At 47.4% G+C, this 15,842-nt stretch overlaps 1 protein-coding gene across 2 annotated transcripts in view; it reads right to left on the reverse strand.

Annotated features, from left to right (window-relative positions):
• plcb3 (phospholipase C, beta 3 (phosphatidylinositol-specific)) overlaps positions 1-15,842 on the reverse strand; it is a 42,090-nt gene that overhangs the window by 5,282 nt on the left and 20,966 nt on the right. For both annotated transcript variants that reach the window (XM_056442524.1, XM_056442523.1), the window contains 26 exons: positions 14,146-14,214; positions 9,314-9,451; positions 8,885-8,964; positions 8,735-8,788; positions 8,378-8,450; positions 7,160-7,260; positions 6,834-7,000; positions 5,588-5,734; positions 5,349-5,506; positions 5,111-5,193; positions 4,718-4,802; positions 4,232-4,379; positions 3,943-4,044; positions 3,781-3,854; positions 3,598-3,694; positions 3,286-3,370; positions 3,015-3,139; positions 2,590-2,744; positions 2,345-2,506; positions 2,129-2,228; positions 1,849-1,953; positions 1,545-1,639; positions 1,072-1,213; positions 520-561; positions 270-379; positions 27-136 (listed from right to left, as the gene is read on the reverse strand). In XM_056442524.1, the coding sequence (XP_056298499.1) occupies positions 27-136; positions 270-379; positions 520-561; positions 1,072-1,213; positions 1,545-1,639; positions 1,849-1,953; positions 2,129-2,228; positions 2,345-2,506; positions 2,590-2,744; positions 3,015-3,139; positions 3,286-3,370; positions 3,598-3,694; positions 3,781-3,854; positions 3,943-4,044; positions 4,232-4,379; positions 4,718-4,802; positions 5,111-5,193; positions 5,349-5,506; positions 5,588-5,734; positions 6,834-7,000; positions 7,160-7,260; positions 8,378-8,450; positions 8,735-8,788; positions 8,885-8,964; positions 9,314-9,451; positions 14,146-14,214 (2,807 nt within the window). The remainder of the gene's footprint in view (positions 1-26; positions 137-269; positions 380-519; positions 562-1,071; positions 1,214-1,544; positions 1,640-1,848; positions 1,954-2,128; positions 2,229-2,344; positions 2,507-2,589; positions 2,745-3,014; positions 3,140-3,285; positions 3,371-3,597; positions 3,695-3,780; positions 3,855-3,942; positions 4,045-4,231; positions 4,380-4,717; positions 4,803-5,110; positions 5,194-5,348; positions 5,507-5,587; positions 5,735-6,833; positions 7,001-7,159; positions 7,261-8,377; positions 8,451-8,734; positions 8,789-8,884; positions 8,965-9,313; positions 9,452-14,145; positions 14,215-15,842) is intronic.

Here is a 15,842-nt window from a genome sequence, read left to right on the forward strand (position 1 = left end):
TAGGCCCCCCATAAATCCACGCTTACTTTCTCTTGATGCTCCGTTTGAGGTGCTTCTCCATCTGGCTGCGTCTCCTCTGGGTGTCGGATTGAAGCTGGCAACTCCGACTCTTCTGCTCCTTGCTCAGATTCCACACCTACAAAACACACGGGCAACATGTAGACGAGCTGTCCTGAATTGCATTGGCGAAAAGTGATGAAGAGTGAAGAATTACATATTTTTGAATGAAAATAGATTAAATTGTGTTCGGCATCGGTCTGCGAGTGTACCTTCTTCAGGTGTTTCTTACGCAGCTCTTTGACCTCTTTGCTCTGTTTCTTTAGCAGCTTCAGAAAGCTCTTCTGCTGCCTCAACTCCTCTATGGACTGGGCCTCGATGTCTGAGAAGCAAATGATAAGAGGAGTATGGCCATCATGATATCGACATATCATTCAGTGTAAATACTGCTAGTCACCATCCAGCTCCTAGCTGACACATTACTTCACTAGTGTGAGAATGGATGTGCTGGAGTGACCTTACCTGCCAGAACAGTGGCAATGAGGTCTTCCTTTGGACTTTGAGCTGCACACACACACACACACACACACACGTGCGCGATCACAAACACAAAAGGAGAAGCACACGGACAGAATGTGTGAAATGGGATGACGGAGAAAATCAATAAGACACAAAAACAAAAACAGTGTGCACGACCTTGGGATTTAAATTAATCTTACGCTGAAAAGAACGATGGTTTCTCGTGAATGGAAGACATTGTTAGTTCTAAAAAAGCTTCACATTTGAATTCATGGCAAGATGACATCGTGAAAGATGCATGGTTTTCACGACACAGCGGAAAACAATGTTTCGCGTGTTGACGTTTCCCCAGAGTCGAGTAATAAGATCTTGTAAGTAGACTATAATGAATATTTGTGCAGTGACGACACATCGATCACGGGACGCGACATCGACGTTCGCACATTAGCATAACTCCCTTTCTATGCGTGCCGATACATGACAGGCGAGTGGATTTGCACGTGTCACACGAAGACATCGAGACGACACGTTTGTAGGATTTAGTGAGGTCTCTACCCGGTGCAGCTAATTTGATGATGTCAGGCGCTTCCTCCAATGACCACGGGGGGAGCGTGTCGAAGGGGGAGGGGAGTCGACCTCCCGGAATGACTTCACTCTCCCTCTTGGTCTCTCCCTCTTTGAGCTGGTTGGGGACATGCTGGGGGAAAGTAACAGGGTGATGAGAGCACACACAGATATCATTTATCACACGGGGGGGGGGGGGGGTTGTTTGGGTTCTGACGTCCGTTTAGTGATAGAGATAGATAGATAAATACTTTATTAATCTCCAAGGGGAAATTTGTCGTAGCAGTAGCAGCACCAATAAACTAAACACACGAGAATAAAAAATAAAATATAAAATATAAAAAACAGGGATGAAAGTAAAATATAAAATAAAATATATATGTATATATACAACATATATGCATACACAATACACAATACAATACTAGTGAGTCGTTACTGTTCAACAGACAGACGTGTCTTACCTCACTGTTGTCCTCTATGAGAGCAGCCAGCTGCGTCTCTCTCTTATGTAACTGACTGATGTGCTTGATGGGGTTCGTCAGAGCCTCTGCGTACTCTGAGAACACACACGGACAAAAACAAGACATGACATGCCTTACGGTCAAAGAGAACCGCGCGGTCACATCTTCTGGACCAGTGGCAACGTTGTTCGAGGTCTTTTATGTCAGCGCAAGTCAAGTCACAAGTCTTGGAGCAAATTCCACGTCACGGTGCTTGGCGAACCTTAAGATCGCTCATTGAATCTGATTTCCGGCGTGTTCTCACCCTGGTGTTCATTTGGGATGTAGTCCTGAGCCTCGGCGTAGACCAGCAGAGAGGGCAACAGGAGGGGCTGGTTCAGCTCATTCTTCAGGTTGATGTAGTGGTACCCTAGCAGGGAGGAGACACGGATACAGAAATGACGACTGTGCGTTTGTGTCGGGCAGTTAAAGGTGCAGCAGACTTAACGAATGACGTTTCCACTGGATGCAGATGTACAGTCACACACACACACACACACACACACTGTGAGTGTGTTTATGTGGGTTTGTGCATGTGTACTGACCGGGTCTAATGGCCGACACAGGGAGGATCCGGTGTCCAATAAACTTTCCGTTTTCTTCAAACACCGCTATCCTCAGAGATGCCAGTGTGGGGAGGACCACCTGCAGAGAGAGAGAGATAGAGAGAGAGAGAGAGTTGATCCAACAGGAGAAGTCTAGAGAGCATTTACAATGACGAGTGAGAGAAACATTTGAAATACATTTAAAATCACGTGCACCTTATTAAACACAAACATCTCATCGTCCCACACGGGGTCCAGCGAGTTCCCATTGGAGGTTTTGGTCCTGTACTTCCTCTTTGTATCAGCAGGAAGTCCAAATATGTCCACTTCCACGTACACGCCCACCTTCTTATCGGTCAGAAACTGGCCTGAGATCACCTGGCGGATGTTAAATTATACATGTTTAATATAACAACAACTCATACAAAGATCTTTAATATCTGAAAGGTATTGTCCCGTACCTTAATTTTGACCGTATTGGCGACGACGCCGTCCACTATGTTTTCTGTGAAAGGGTCAAAGTGCTTGTCCGTTCTCCTCATGAACTCGGGTTTCAGCAGGTAGCCGCTGTGGCCGTTGTACTCAAACACCCCCATGTTCAGCTGCATGGGGAGGTCTGGAGGAATGGAGAGATGAGGAAGGGGCAGAGGGATGATAGAGAGGAAGATTGGTATTTACAGGGATAACAGTTGCGATGCTTCAACTTGATGTCACGGACGTTCAAATAGTTTGCGAGGCTGAAGAGACACAGCATCTTCCAGTTACAGGAAGCAAAACTTTACATTCTTAAACACCGTATTCATGTTTCTGGGCTATGTGGATGCTTTGTACTTCATCGGCAGAGCTCTCACGCCCACTTTAGGCCATCTGAAATAACCACACTCACCGAGGGTCTGGAAGTTTAGCGCCACCATCTGGCAGCCGACGTTCCAGAAGAGCTGAGGCATGTAATTGGAGCTGTCCACCCTGGTTCCTTTGGGGTAGATTCTGCTCAGCTGGTTCTTATTGTACCTGGAGAAGTGCTGTTAAGAGCCAAACACTGGATATGTGGACCATCAGCACTAAAGACGCTTTCGAACACACAAATAATGATGCGTTTACACATTAACACATTCCTCAAAACAACTTTTCAAGTAATGACAAGCCTCCGGGGATACTCGACAAACTCGATGGGGGAGCCCTTCAGGGTGTCCATGCCTTTGGTTTCCACCAACGACGACATTTCAAAGAACTTCCTCCTCTCTGGCGGGAAGACAGAGAGAGAAACGAGAGAAAAAAATGGATTTAGATCATCTACGTGAGGCATGTCCGTACGATAAGACTGCTCATTAACCACAAGAGAGTACACACGTCTGACCCGTCTGCTTAATGAGCTACATGGGAGAGGTGCTTAGAACTAACACACTCATCCTTTCACTTCACATCTTCCTCAGGACATCGTCCACTCTCGTCCTCTCTCACACACTCACTGTTTGCCACCTCGAAGCTCTTGAATTTGACAGGCTCGATGTAGTTGACGAGGGTCGACATCTCCTCTGTGGCGTTGACCTCACTGCTGGCGGTACCCTGCGGGAGGCAGATAACCCTAATCCATCAATCAGCCCATCAGACGGTCAAACGCACCGCCGTGCCCGGTTCCCGGTGGCTCTTACCTCGTCAGAGTTTGGCTTTTTCAGATCAGTCGCCGATTCGTCGTCCTCGTCCTCCTCGCTTTCCCCATCACCTCCTGAGCAATGTGCGAAGTACACATGATGCGCCACAGCGGCAGACTTTCTAATCCCCATGACCGTCTGATACTTTCTTCGACAACTCACCGAGGGATTTGCGAGGCTCGGAGTTGTTGACCATCCTCTCTGCCAGCTTTTCCTCCCCGTTAGAAAGGAGCTGGCTTCCCTCGCCGTCCGTCAGAGGGCAATCTACAAATAATGTTAGTGTTCACATCAACGTGCAAATCATCCATGTCAGTGGCATATATTAACCACGTTATAGTCCCGAGGCAGTCCAGGATCCATTCCTCCGAACACTCGTCACAGTGCTTAGATGCAATGTAAACCTACAGATTCTCACTAAAGAATGGATGCAGGTAGAGTCGCCTGAACTCACCGTTGTTGGGTGACATCTGCTCCTCCAGCTCTCTGCGTCTGATGCTGCCGCTACTCGAGGGGCGGTGGTGTTGGTGCTTCTTCTTGTTTTTGATGAGAATCTTACCCAGCATCTCCTGCGGAGAAGGGAGGGCCTGACCGGGGACCAGCTGAAGACATATGACAGGCACACTAGAAAACTCAGTCAAAATGTTGGATTTGGAAAAAATAACAGAGTTAAGTCTAGTTACTGTTACTTTAAGAACAAATTATAATATTGTGAGCAGGGCTAGGTCCGTGGTGTCGTATGTCAGTCTTGTGTGGACCGGCAGTCTGCACATATCAACCACATTGCACGGATGCAATAAGTCTTTAATATACCCGTCAAATCATTTAAAATAAAAAAACGTATTTCCCGTGAGGCATCACTCACATTAGATTTCAGACTGACCTTAAAATAATGATATAAATGAGTGTTAAATGGTGCATGTCTGACGATCAGTCTTACCGGGTATTTCTCGAGTGGCTCAATGAGCAGGGCGTCTCCAAAGATGGTCCTGCAGTACTCGGCCATTTTGGCCTGCTGCTTGGCCCTGACGGATCACGAGACACAGGTTACTTTCTGCTCGACTTTGGTCCCTCAAGGTCCATGTGTAGGATTTAGGCAGATGTTTTTAGAATGAACCCTTAATATCTACATACAGAGGCCACGTCGACCGTGTCGCACCACCATGTTTCTACAGCAGCCCAGAAAGGACAAATCTAACCATTCAAGGCCACGGTAGCTCTACGACGCGCTTGTGAACCGGGGTTGGCAATAAATACCAAAATACAGAGCTGAGACAAACCGGATGATCTGACCATGTGCTGATAAACACTCATACAGACCAATAACACTTACGAATCGACGTGGTTTTCAAAGGACAGGATGAGGGGGTACGGAGAGGTCTTGAAGGCACTTTCTGCTATCGCCTCGATCACCTCCTAAAGTCAGGGGAAGAACAAGAACGTTTAAAGGACATATATTGAATGAAATCTCTCAGTGCATAGTAAACATTTCATGGAAAAAAAGACAATTCAGTAAAAGGGACAAACTATAAAATGCGGTAATTTGAATGCCACGAAGCAGTGAACCCCACCTTAAAGGGGATCTCAGTGGTCATGGTGAACCCGTGGGTGATGTAGGGCTCCTCATCCTGAGGCCGGCCCTTCCAGCAGTCCAGCTCCACACAGCGACAGCCAGTCAGCAGCACCTGCCGGTATATCTCCACTGAGGACAGACCGGTCAGCTGACCCACTGAGGGAGGGACAGGTGGTTTTAGAGCCGACAGATTAACGGTCAAGCTGGACGTGTTCAATCCGAGGAGTGCACTTTCACCTGTGAGGTACGTGTTGTGAGAGGAATTGATAAAGTAGTGAGACAGCGGTTGGTTCATGTCGTCGATGATATCCAGCCTCTCTGGAGGCACGATGCTGTTTTCCTCTCCTTCCAGGTACCGACTGAACGCCTGCAAACTGATCTGGTCTGCATGAGAGAGAGAGAGAGAGAGAGAGAGAGAGAGAGAGAGAGAATGCAACGTGTTTACAGATTATAAAAAAAGGTCAAACTTGTTTTTCGACAGTGAGGCCAGCGTCCATCTGCTCACGGCGAGGACTGGAAGGCACTAGACGACATCCACCTCGTGTGCTGCAGCAGTAAAGTGGCCAAAAGAGCAAGAGGCCGTCCGAACACTGTGGGCTGGGCGGAGGATCGTCTTACATATTTGGGCTTAACGGTGTCCTAGCAGAGCAGCTCACGGTCGCCAGGCTCCGTTTGTCCACGTTTTTCCACAACAAAACACGTGGAGGACATTGCATCAAATTCACAAATGATTCCCACACTCGGGCGGAGGGGGTGTTTTACTGAAGGGAAAGATATATGGGCCTTTTAGAAATGGAAAACCTGCTGCAATAAAACACCACATCCAATCCATCATACCTATTAAAATATAATTATCCCAGTACTGCTGCAGCCGATCCACCTTTTGGGCAAACAGATACAAGAGGAAGTGCACTGACCGCTTTTGGTTACCGAGCCAAGTGTCGGTATTTCATGCGACTCACTTTTTTTGATTCATCAGCTTAACCCTCCTGTTACCTTTAGGGTCAATTTGACCCCATTCAATGTTTAATGTCGGTGTTCTTTGGGGTCAATTTGACCCCAGGCTGTTTTTCACTGTGTCAAACATATAAGAAATATCAACTTTTTTATATATTTAAAGGGCTATTTAGGTAGTCAACAAACAAACATGAAGTACCTCACACTTAAACTTGGGAAACAATATTAATTCTAATAATTTTCTGGAGGTTTTAATTGCTGGGGTCAAATTTACCCCAAGGGTAAAATATGTTAGTAAATGTGAAGGTAACAGGAGGGTTAAACACACCTGTGTATCGTGGTCACTTCCTTGGATGATCATTAGGGAGCACACCAACAGGCGAAGGAGCCCCGGGCGGATTTATATTAGCAGTGATGATTCACGATATAAGATTTTAAAGGCGCTCTAGATATAAGCGTCTAAATGTCGGGAATGTGAAGAAAAGGAAAGAAGGAAGGGAATAAGAGCACACTCAAAGTTACGAACCTCTCTCCAGCTGGCTGGCGTTGGTCTCATATTTCTCCATGGTCTGACGGACCTGTTCTCTTTTCAGCGGGGGGTACAGCACCTCGTTCAGTCTGGAGTCCCGCTGCTTGTGGTTGATGAAGTCCATCAGCTGGTCCAAAGAGATGAACGGCTTCCTCTTGGAGCCACTGGAGCAAAAAGACACATTTACTGAAAAGGTACAGGCTGTGAGCATGAAAGAAATACCTTGAGCTTAATTACTGAATGTTTTATGGTGGGGGTGTAACGTTGGTCTGGCAAAAGGGAATTAACATCTTAGGAAATCAGTTTGTGAAAGTGTCACAAACCTCTCCTCAAAGATGCTTTGTATCTCGGGCCGGAGAGAGAGGCTGTCGAAAAACTTCTGGAAGGCATCCCACGTGAAATCATCTGGCTTTATCCCCTCAGACTGGAGGAGAACAGAGAGGATTGTGTGGAAAGATAGGGAGGGGAATGAAAAAGATGAATAATGGAATTAGCATGAAATGCAAATTTTGACAATGCAAGACTGTTTCAGTAAAATGCATCCTGGTCTCCACGACGGATATCCAACATATTCAAACTCTTGCTTTATTGTTGAATTGCCACAACACACTTGTTTCTAACTATGAAGCAGTGTGAATTCTGTAGGCCGAAAGATAAATACGCTTTCTTTAAAAGCACCATATAACACAGATGACACTGTCAGCTGTGGATCAGATTCTCCTCCGGCTTCATCCCCTTTGTGTAATCCCCTATTCAACCAGCAGGAGGCACCAGAGTACAACAATACCAGGAGAGAGAGACGCTGACAGTGCAGTGGTCCCTTAATAAAAAAAGAAATGTCTTGTGACTTCATACTGATTTTTATTTTATTTTTTTATATACTTATTAAGGAGCAGTGGGCTGCAGTGAAGCCCAGGAAGCAACAGGGGTTCAGTGCCTTGCTCAAGGACACTTCGACTTGCAACTAATGGGGCGGGGATCACTGAGCTACATTGCCCAGACTAATAACACACAACAATCCTACTTTTACCTCACACTGCATTTACAAGCGAAACATTCGACAACATCGGACTGTCAGGTTTGGAAGAATCAATTAAGACAGGATATTTGATATTTAAACCGTTCCTTCTATACAACCATATGATATCTAGTTTTTATGAAAAGGCAGATTTAAAATGAATGGTTTAACATGTTGGGGGTTGGCTTATTTGCTTTCTTGTCCAAAGTGAGAGGAGAAGACTGACACCACTCATGAATGTGGGGTAAATGAGGGAACCTGCCAGCAGCTGGTTAGCTTAGCGATACACATCCAAAATCCACCTACCAGCATTGTTATAGCTCACTAATTCTTCAAACCAACCAGCTATGTTGACAGTTCATTCAAAGCCTGCAGCCCCTGTTGTGCCTTCCTTACATTGCAAAGGCCTGCAAAGAATGCTGCGCAACACCACAGGGTGAGAGACTGAGCTGCAACGATTGGAACCGACACACAACACACTCTCAGATATGAGAACAGCCCAGTGATCACTTTTGAGGATTACCCGGTTATTGACGAGGCCACACTGCTCCAGAGCCGTCTCCACTCGCTTTTTATCTGAAAACATCTTGAGAATGCTAAAAGAAACACAAGAGAAGTTGGAGAGATAACAGTCACTGCTCAATACGTTCTCTTTGTGTGGTAATGTGAGTCAAACCCTGAAGCATCAAGCAGAAAAACAGCAGTTTGAAAGGATCACATTGATATGAATGACAGGGCTGACCGAACACCAGCGAGAACAGATAACGGAGGGTTGAACTCGAGGGGAGAGAAAGTGAAAGGGAGACAGAGAAGAGAAGAGGAAATAAGAAGTGGACTGCACTGGTGTCTACGATGATGTATATGTAAAGTGGGTTCTCACTTCTTCACAGGAATTTTTCCATCCTGATTCACCTGCAGCTTTAACTTAGTGTACCTGAAACAGAGAGAGAGAGAAAGACACTTAAAAAACAAAAAAAACAATCTCAAATCAGTTTGCTAATGTCAAGATAAGACAAACACAGCTTCTTACGCTTTGAGGAGGAAAGTGTGCCGTGATGCATTCTGGGAAAGTATGTTGGTGGCCAAAGTGAACAGCTCATCTGTCCAAATCTGGAAACACACAGACGATAAAACGGGGTTGTTTGACGGTTCGTTGGATGTCAAAACTAAGGGAAATCGTTTCCATATACAACACAAACACATATAAATGTACAGAGGGGAAAGAAATCCCTCTTTACGACTCCTAAACAAACGCACATGCCTGTATGTAAACATCGTAAAGTGAGCAATCAGCATATGGCCTGACACAAGCAGGGAGGAGGGGGTGAGGAGGAAGGACGCATACTAAATGCATAATGGGGTAAGGAAAGAAGGATGCAAGAAATATAAAAAAAATGGCAAGTAAAAGTAAGTGAGGAGGTGTTGGGACAATGGTAGTGGCGCCGGTTTCCACGGTTACCTTCGCTGCATCTTTCTGCATGGCCTGGAAGTTGAGGAAGGAGATGTTGACCAGGTCGTTGCCATGGACAACGGTTACCAGCTTCCCTTCAACGTTGTCCCCCTTAACGAAGCCCAGCACGTCCCGCAGCTTCGGGTCCTGACACACACACACGCCAATACCTTCATATTCTTTATTCATCGAGTGTAAACATGACACACACACACATGTTTATACCTTCATATTCTTTAAGACATTGAATGGGAACATGACACACACACACACACACACACAGATGTATACCTTCATATTCGTATTTATTTATATATACGATCTTTCCATCCTTCCCGCTCCTCCCAGCTCTCGGCCTCCCAGAGAACAGTAAATGGGATGCATGTGGCGCAGCACTCTGATCTAACTAACGCTCAATGTCTCTCCATCAATTAAGCGTTCTCTCCATCGCTCACTCGCTCCCCCTCGTCTCGCTTTCGCGTCAATTACATTAATTAACTTGGAAGACTGTTTATCCAGGAAAAACACAGAGGACTAAATGTGCATTGCCATTAGGCAGCGAGCGAGACTTTAAAGGATCAGTTCACTAAAATAGTGACTAAAGATGAAACAGACCTCACTACAAATCATTTTCTTTGGAACCCCGATGGACCAAAGAAATGGTCCTCGTAAAACTGTTGACAGTGTGTTCTGTGGATCAGACCATCAATAGGAACATCGCTTCTGGATATAAATACTGTGAAAATGTTTAAATGTTTTAAAGCGTTCACAGATGTTTTGGCCAACAATAGAACGTCCAAATATTATCATCTTATGAGGTTGATATGGCAACAGTTGCTCATTTACATATTCAGCTCATATGGAGCTACAGACGCATTCATTTAATTCTCAGGCCATCTGATAAATATATAAACTAATGTTCCTCAACTCCTGAGGGAAGTGCCTCACTCTTCAGCTGCTAAATGCTCCACTGCGCTCACCGGCTAGTCGCTGACATTGTGTGTCTGCCGCTTGCTGCCGGGCAGAAAGTACAGTTAGTTTACCGGAACCTCCATCAGGGCGTGACGCGGGCGAGCCGAGCCAGCACGGCCAGACGCGACTCGTGAAACGGGAGTAGATGAGTGTTTGTGTAATTTGGGTGACCATTTAAAACTACTGGTGTGATTTATTTTTCGCCATTCCTTTTTTTTTCCATGACCAAATAACCATAAAATACATCAAATTCACTTTTTTTACAAAACACATAACTTAACGCCACCCTTTAAATATTGCTGACAATGCAGTTTTTCTTACATAATGGAAAAGGCTTTCTTTCCTTTAGAGCAGAATAGGCATCTACTCCATACATATTAAAAGTATTGCTTTGATTAGATAGATAGATATATACTTTATTAATCCCCAAGGGGAAATTTGTCGAGTCAGTAGCAGCAACACACAAGAATAAAAAAACAAAACACAAAATATAAGAAGGGTTAGGGTGATCTGGCAAGAGGTGAACTGTTGTAGAGCCTCATAGCCGCCGGCAGGAATGTTCTCCTGTATCTCTCCTTGTGGCAGCGGAGCGTGAGGAGACGTCTGGAGAAAGTACTCCTCTGTCCCTGTAGGAGGTGGTGGAGAGGGTGGTCCGGGTTGTCCAATATGGACACCAGTTTCTTCAACGACCTCCTCTCCACCACCTGTTCCAGGTGCTCCAGCTGGCAGCCGATGATGGAGCCAGCCTTCCTAACCAGTTTGTTAAGGCGGCTGGTGTCACCGGCTCGATGCTGCTCCCCAGCAGACAATGGCAAAGTGCAGCACACTGGCGACAACCGACTGGTAGAATAACTCCAGCATCTTGCTGCACACGTTGAAGGATCAAGCTTTCTCAGGAAAAGAGTCGACTCATCCCCTTCTTGTACACAGCGTTGATGTTGGCCTTCCAGTTCAGTCGGCTGTCGATGGAGCGGCCCAGGTACTTGTACTCCTCCACCATGTCCACGTCCACTCCCAGGACACTCAGAGGTGTAGGAGCTGTCGCCTTCCTCCTGAAGTCCACCACCATCTCTCTGGTCTTGGCCACGTTCAGCCGCAGGTGGTTCTCATCGGCCCACTTTACAAAGTCACTCACCACTGCCCTGTACTCCTCCTCCCGTCCATCCCTAATACACCCGACCACTGCAGAGTCATCAGAGTATTTCTGCAGATGGCATGACTCCGTGTTGTACTGGAAGTCACTGGTGTACAGGGTGAAGAGGAAGGAGACAGAACAGTTCCTGTGGGGCTCAACATCACTGACCACCGTTCCAGACAGCACACGGCCCATTCTGACAAACTGTGGTCTGCCTGTGAGGTAGTCAGTGATCCAGGAGATGGCCACCCGCAGCTTCTCACTCAGCAGCAGTGGCTGGATGGTGTTAAATGCACTGGAGAAGTCAAAGAAAGTGACTCTCACAGAGACACGGTTCCATCCAGGTGCGACTGAGCTCGTTGCAGCAGGTAGATGATGGCGTCGTCCACTCCCACATGAGGCTGGTAAGCAAATTGCAGAGGGTCCAACGATGATTTCACCTGCGGCGGAGGTGGGCCAAGACCAGCCTCTCCAGCACCTTCATCACATGGGAGGTGAGGCGACGGTCGGTAGTCGTTGAGGCCAGATGGTGCTGACTTCTTTGGGACAGGGACCAGGCACGGCGTCTTCCACAGCACGGGACCTCCCCAGCCTCAGGCTGAGGTTGAAGAGGCGCTGCAGGACACCAGACAGCTGGGTGGCGCAGGTCTTTAGGACCCTGGGGCTGATGCCATCAGGACCTTCAGCTCTGCGCTGGTGTAGTTTCTCCAGCTGTCTTCTCACCTGGTCAGTCGTCACAGAGAGGGGGGAGGGTGGAGGAGCCCATTGTTATTGAGGGCTCGGTGGATGTGCAGCTCAGCAGGGGGAACAGAGGGGGAGGTGTGATGTGTGGAGGAGACGGGAGGGCTGTGAACTGAACCTATTGGAAAATCAGTTCTGCTCGTTGGCCCTCACCAGGGAGCCCCTGGCTGTCTCCCTCCCACCTTGAAGCCAGTTATCTGCTTCATGCCAGACCACACCTCCCTTGTGTTGTTCAGCTGGAGTTTGGCCTCCAGCTTCCTCCTGTAGGAGTCCTTGCCCCCCCTGAGCTTCACCTTTAGGTTGCGCTGGGCTTTCCTCAGCTCATCCCTGTCTCCAGACCTGAAAGCAGCTTTCTTCATGTTAAAAGCGCCTTCAGGTCCCTGGTGATCAGGGCTTGTTGTTGGGGAAGCAGCGCACAGTCCGTGATGGGATGGTGGTGTGTTCACAGAACTTGATGTATTCCGTGATGCAGTCGGTCATACTGTTGATGTCCTCCCCGTGCGGTCCACACAGCACATCCCAGTCCGTTGACTCGAAGCAGTCCTGTAGAGCGTCGTTAGCCTCCAGAGACCACCTCCTCACAGTCCTGGTGGTCACAGCCTCTTCACCAGAGGAACATACCTGGTGTCAGCCGGACCAGGTCATGATCAGACCTGCCGAGGGGGGGAAGGGCAGTGGCGCTGTATCTTAGTATTAGCATACAGCAAGTCCAGAGTTTTATTGTTCCTTGTTGGGCAGTCTATGTATTGATAGAAGGTTGGCAGAGCTTTTTCCAATGTGGTGTGGTTAAAGTCACCAGTGATAGCCATGAATGCTCCAGGCTGATGATTCAGCAGAGCAGACACAGTGGAGTGGATGGTGTCCACAGCTTCCTCAGCGTCAGCTGATGGCCGCACGTACACCACAACCACAATGGCGGTCGTGAACTCTCTCGGCAAATAGTACGGGCGCATCCCCACGGCCAACAGTTCAATGTTCGCTACAGAAGCGCTCCTTCACGCACACATGGTCCGGATGGCACCACCGTTCATTCACATAAACAGCGATCCGCCCCCTCATTTTACCGCTCTGTGTAGCGTCTCTGTCAGCCGAACAGTCCTGAAGCCGGGCAAAGACGCTGTGATCCGGATAGTCCGCGTGCAGCCACGTCTCAGTGAAGCACAAGAGACTGCTCTCACGGAAGATCCTCTCGGTCATTACCAGCGCCGAGCTCATCCGTCTTATTCGCCAAAGACCTCACGTTCCCGTTATGATCGACGGTACCGAGGGTTTGTATCTCCTCGTTTAGCCCTCCGCCTGACACCCGATCTGCAACCGCGAGCCCTCCTCCGTAGCTCCAGCGGGATCACAGGTCTGTCTCCAGGCAGAAGCTTCGGCCTGCACAGCGCGATCAGCTGAGCACGCGAGTAGACGACGGTCCCAGTCATTGTTTTGCTGTGGCTCACCGATACTCACGACAAAGTGAACAAAAGCCACAGTAGAATTATCGAAAAAAGTAGTTATGGTCCAGTGTCCGACCGTAACTAAGACAAACGTGAAAGAAAAGAAAAAGAAAAAGAGAGGAAAAGTGCAAAAAAGACAATAAAATAAAAGCAAAACGCCACTACTGAAACAAGCAGCCGTTGGCACAGCGCTTCACAGGTTATAGGTTGGGTAATCACGTATAATGCTGCATTTTTTATACATCTATATTTTTACAAATTTGACCCAAAGGCTTTATGTCAAGAAGTCCATACGTTTGTCTCCACCAGTAAAGACGCCGCGTCGTCCCTCGGTCAGATCTAAGATCTCACCCAACGACTTCCTCACCAACAGTCACTCGTTATATCACTTCCTGTCTGTCAGCAGGCTCATTAGCGCTCTCTCACCTTTGCGGAAACACACGCACACACACACATACACACACTTCTGGTGAGAGAACAAAGTTAACAGCAGGAGGTGACAGCTTCTTTTGCTCCCCTCACACACACAAATGCATAAACACATAACTGACCTTTGGTTGTTTGGCATATTTCCCCGTCCTGGTGTCCCGGATGGTGTTGATGTCCAGAATCTCCACCTCCTAAATGACAGACAGGTGTCAGACAATGTGCAGGACAGAGTGTCAACATTAGCGAATGAGGGATAGGGGGACAGGGTGAGATTAGTGGAGGAGCTCTTCTCCTTTTATACATTCACATCATCGGATTGTTTGATGTTGTGGATTGTTTGGTCTGTCCACCACTTTGGTCCGGACTGAAATATATCTCACTAACCATCGGATGATTTACCGTAAACTCTTGTACGGACAGTAACAGAACAAAAATAACATGTCATTCCCGTTAAACTAATATGGTGAACATGGAAATACGTCAGCATTTAGCTCAACTGTGTCGTCATGCAGAGCCGGAGACTGCGTCTCTATGATGTTTTGCGAGAGAGATGGATCGAGTCGGCAGCGGCTTCCGACGGCTCAAACTTCAAACAATCAATTTTTACGTCCACAGCAGAAAGTCAACAATAAATGCACTGTGGCTGATAAACGGGGCGCGTGTGTTGATGCCCCGTGACAGGCCACGTTTAGATCAACATTCTCTGAAGTTTGTCAATTAATGGGAGAAGCAGCCGGCAGAAACGCTGAGGGATAAAACGTGTGTTTACGCTCAGTCCAGCCTTTCTTCTTCCAATCAATCCCCTTTTATCAGATTCCTCTGCTTCGCTAGACATAAAACACGACCGGGGACATATGAACTCTGTATGTGTGTGTGTGTGTGTGTGTTTGTTTGTAGGACTCTGCATACACACACACACACACACACACAGATATCCGACACACATCTTTGGAATAGAGCCGCATGACTGATGCTGCAACACTAATACCGTCTGTATGGATGCGCAGAGCGGACGGGACAATAGTCGCACTGCACGAAAGCAAAGCAATGACCTCACGGCCCTCTTGGCCTAGAGGATCGCGTGGTCTGCAAAGGGAGACGAGGCAAGAGACGGACATGGGAGGGATGGAGAAGAGGGGGAGCGTGGTCGTAAACCCGGCCATAAACACAGAGGACGCACTGTAAATATTTGTTTAGCCCTGCACTTATTCCCCCAGCGTTCTTACTGATCCATGTCACTCCTCTGGGGTTGTTTCCTCCTCATCTTTGTCCCCATCCAGGCTTTGAGTGCATTTCTTAGGACACTATTTGCATTTTTCCTCCGTCTCAAAATGTTTTATTAATGAAAAAAACAAACAAATGTTTAGGTCTCTTGTTTTTTTCCACGTTCGCCCCCATACCTCCTCTCCAAAAACAACAGCAAAGACAAACTCATGAAGTCTACTCCATTCCTTCTTTTGTTACTTCAGTCGTGCTGTGAGGTCATCCCCCTGTTGACGGTCCACAGCCTGGGGATTGGCCGCGAGTCAGGAAAGGTCAGGCGCGTTGGACCAATCGGAATAAACTCTGTGTCAAACTTTGTCCTCTGATTGGCCTGTAGAGAGTAACTTACTTCCTGGAGGCATAAAAGACTTCTGGATTTGTAGAACACCCATGCACAGAAAGTTGGCACACACACACACCCCTCCCACAGGCCTTGGTTTCGTTCTGCCATTGCGACTCCTTGGAGACCGCGGTAATGAGAATACAACTTTGTCTGCCGTCCATATGTGTGTGTGTGTGTGTGTGTGTGTGTGTGTGTGTGTGTGTGTGTGTGTGT

Source organism: Pseudoliparis swirei, chromosome 21 (assembly GCF_029220125.1).
Source record: "Pseudoliparis swirei isolate HS2019 ecotype Mariana Trench chromosome 21, NWPU_hadal_v1, whole genome shotgun sequence".
Classification (NCBI taxonomy): domain Eukaryota; kingdom Metazoa; phylum Chordata; class Actinopteri; order Perciformes; family Liparidae; genus Pseudoliparis; species Pseudoliparis swirei.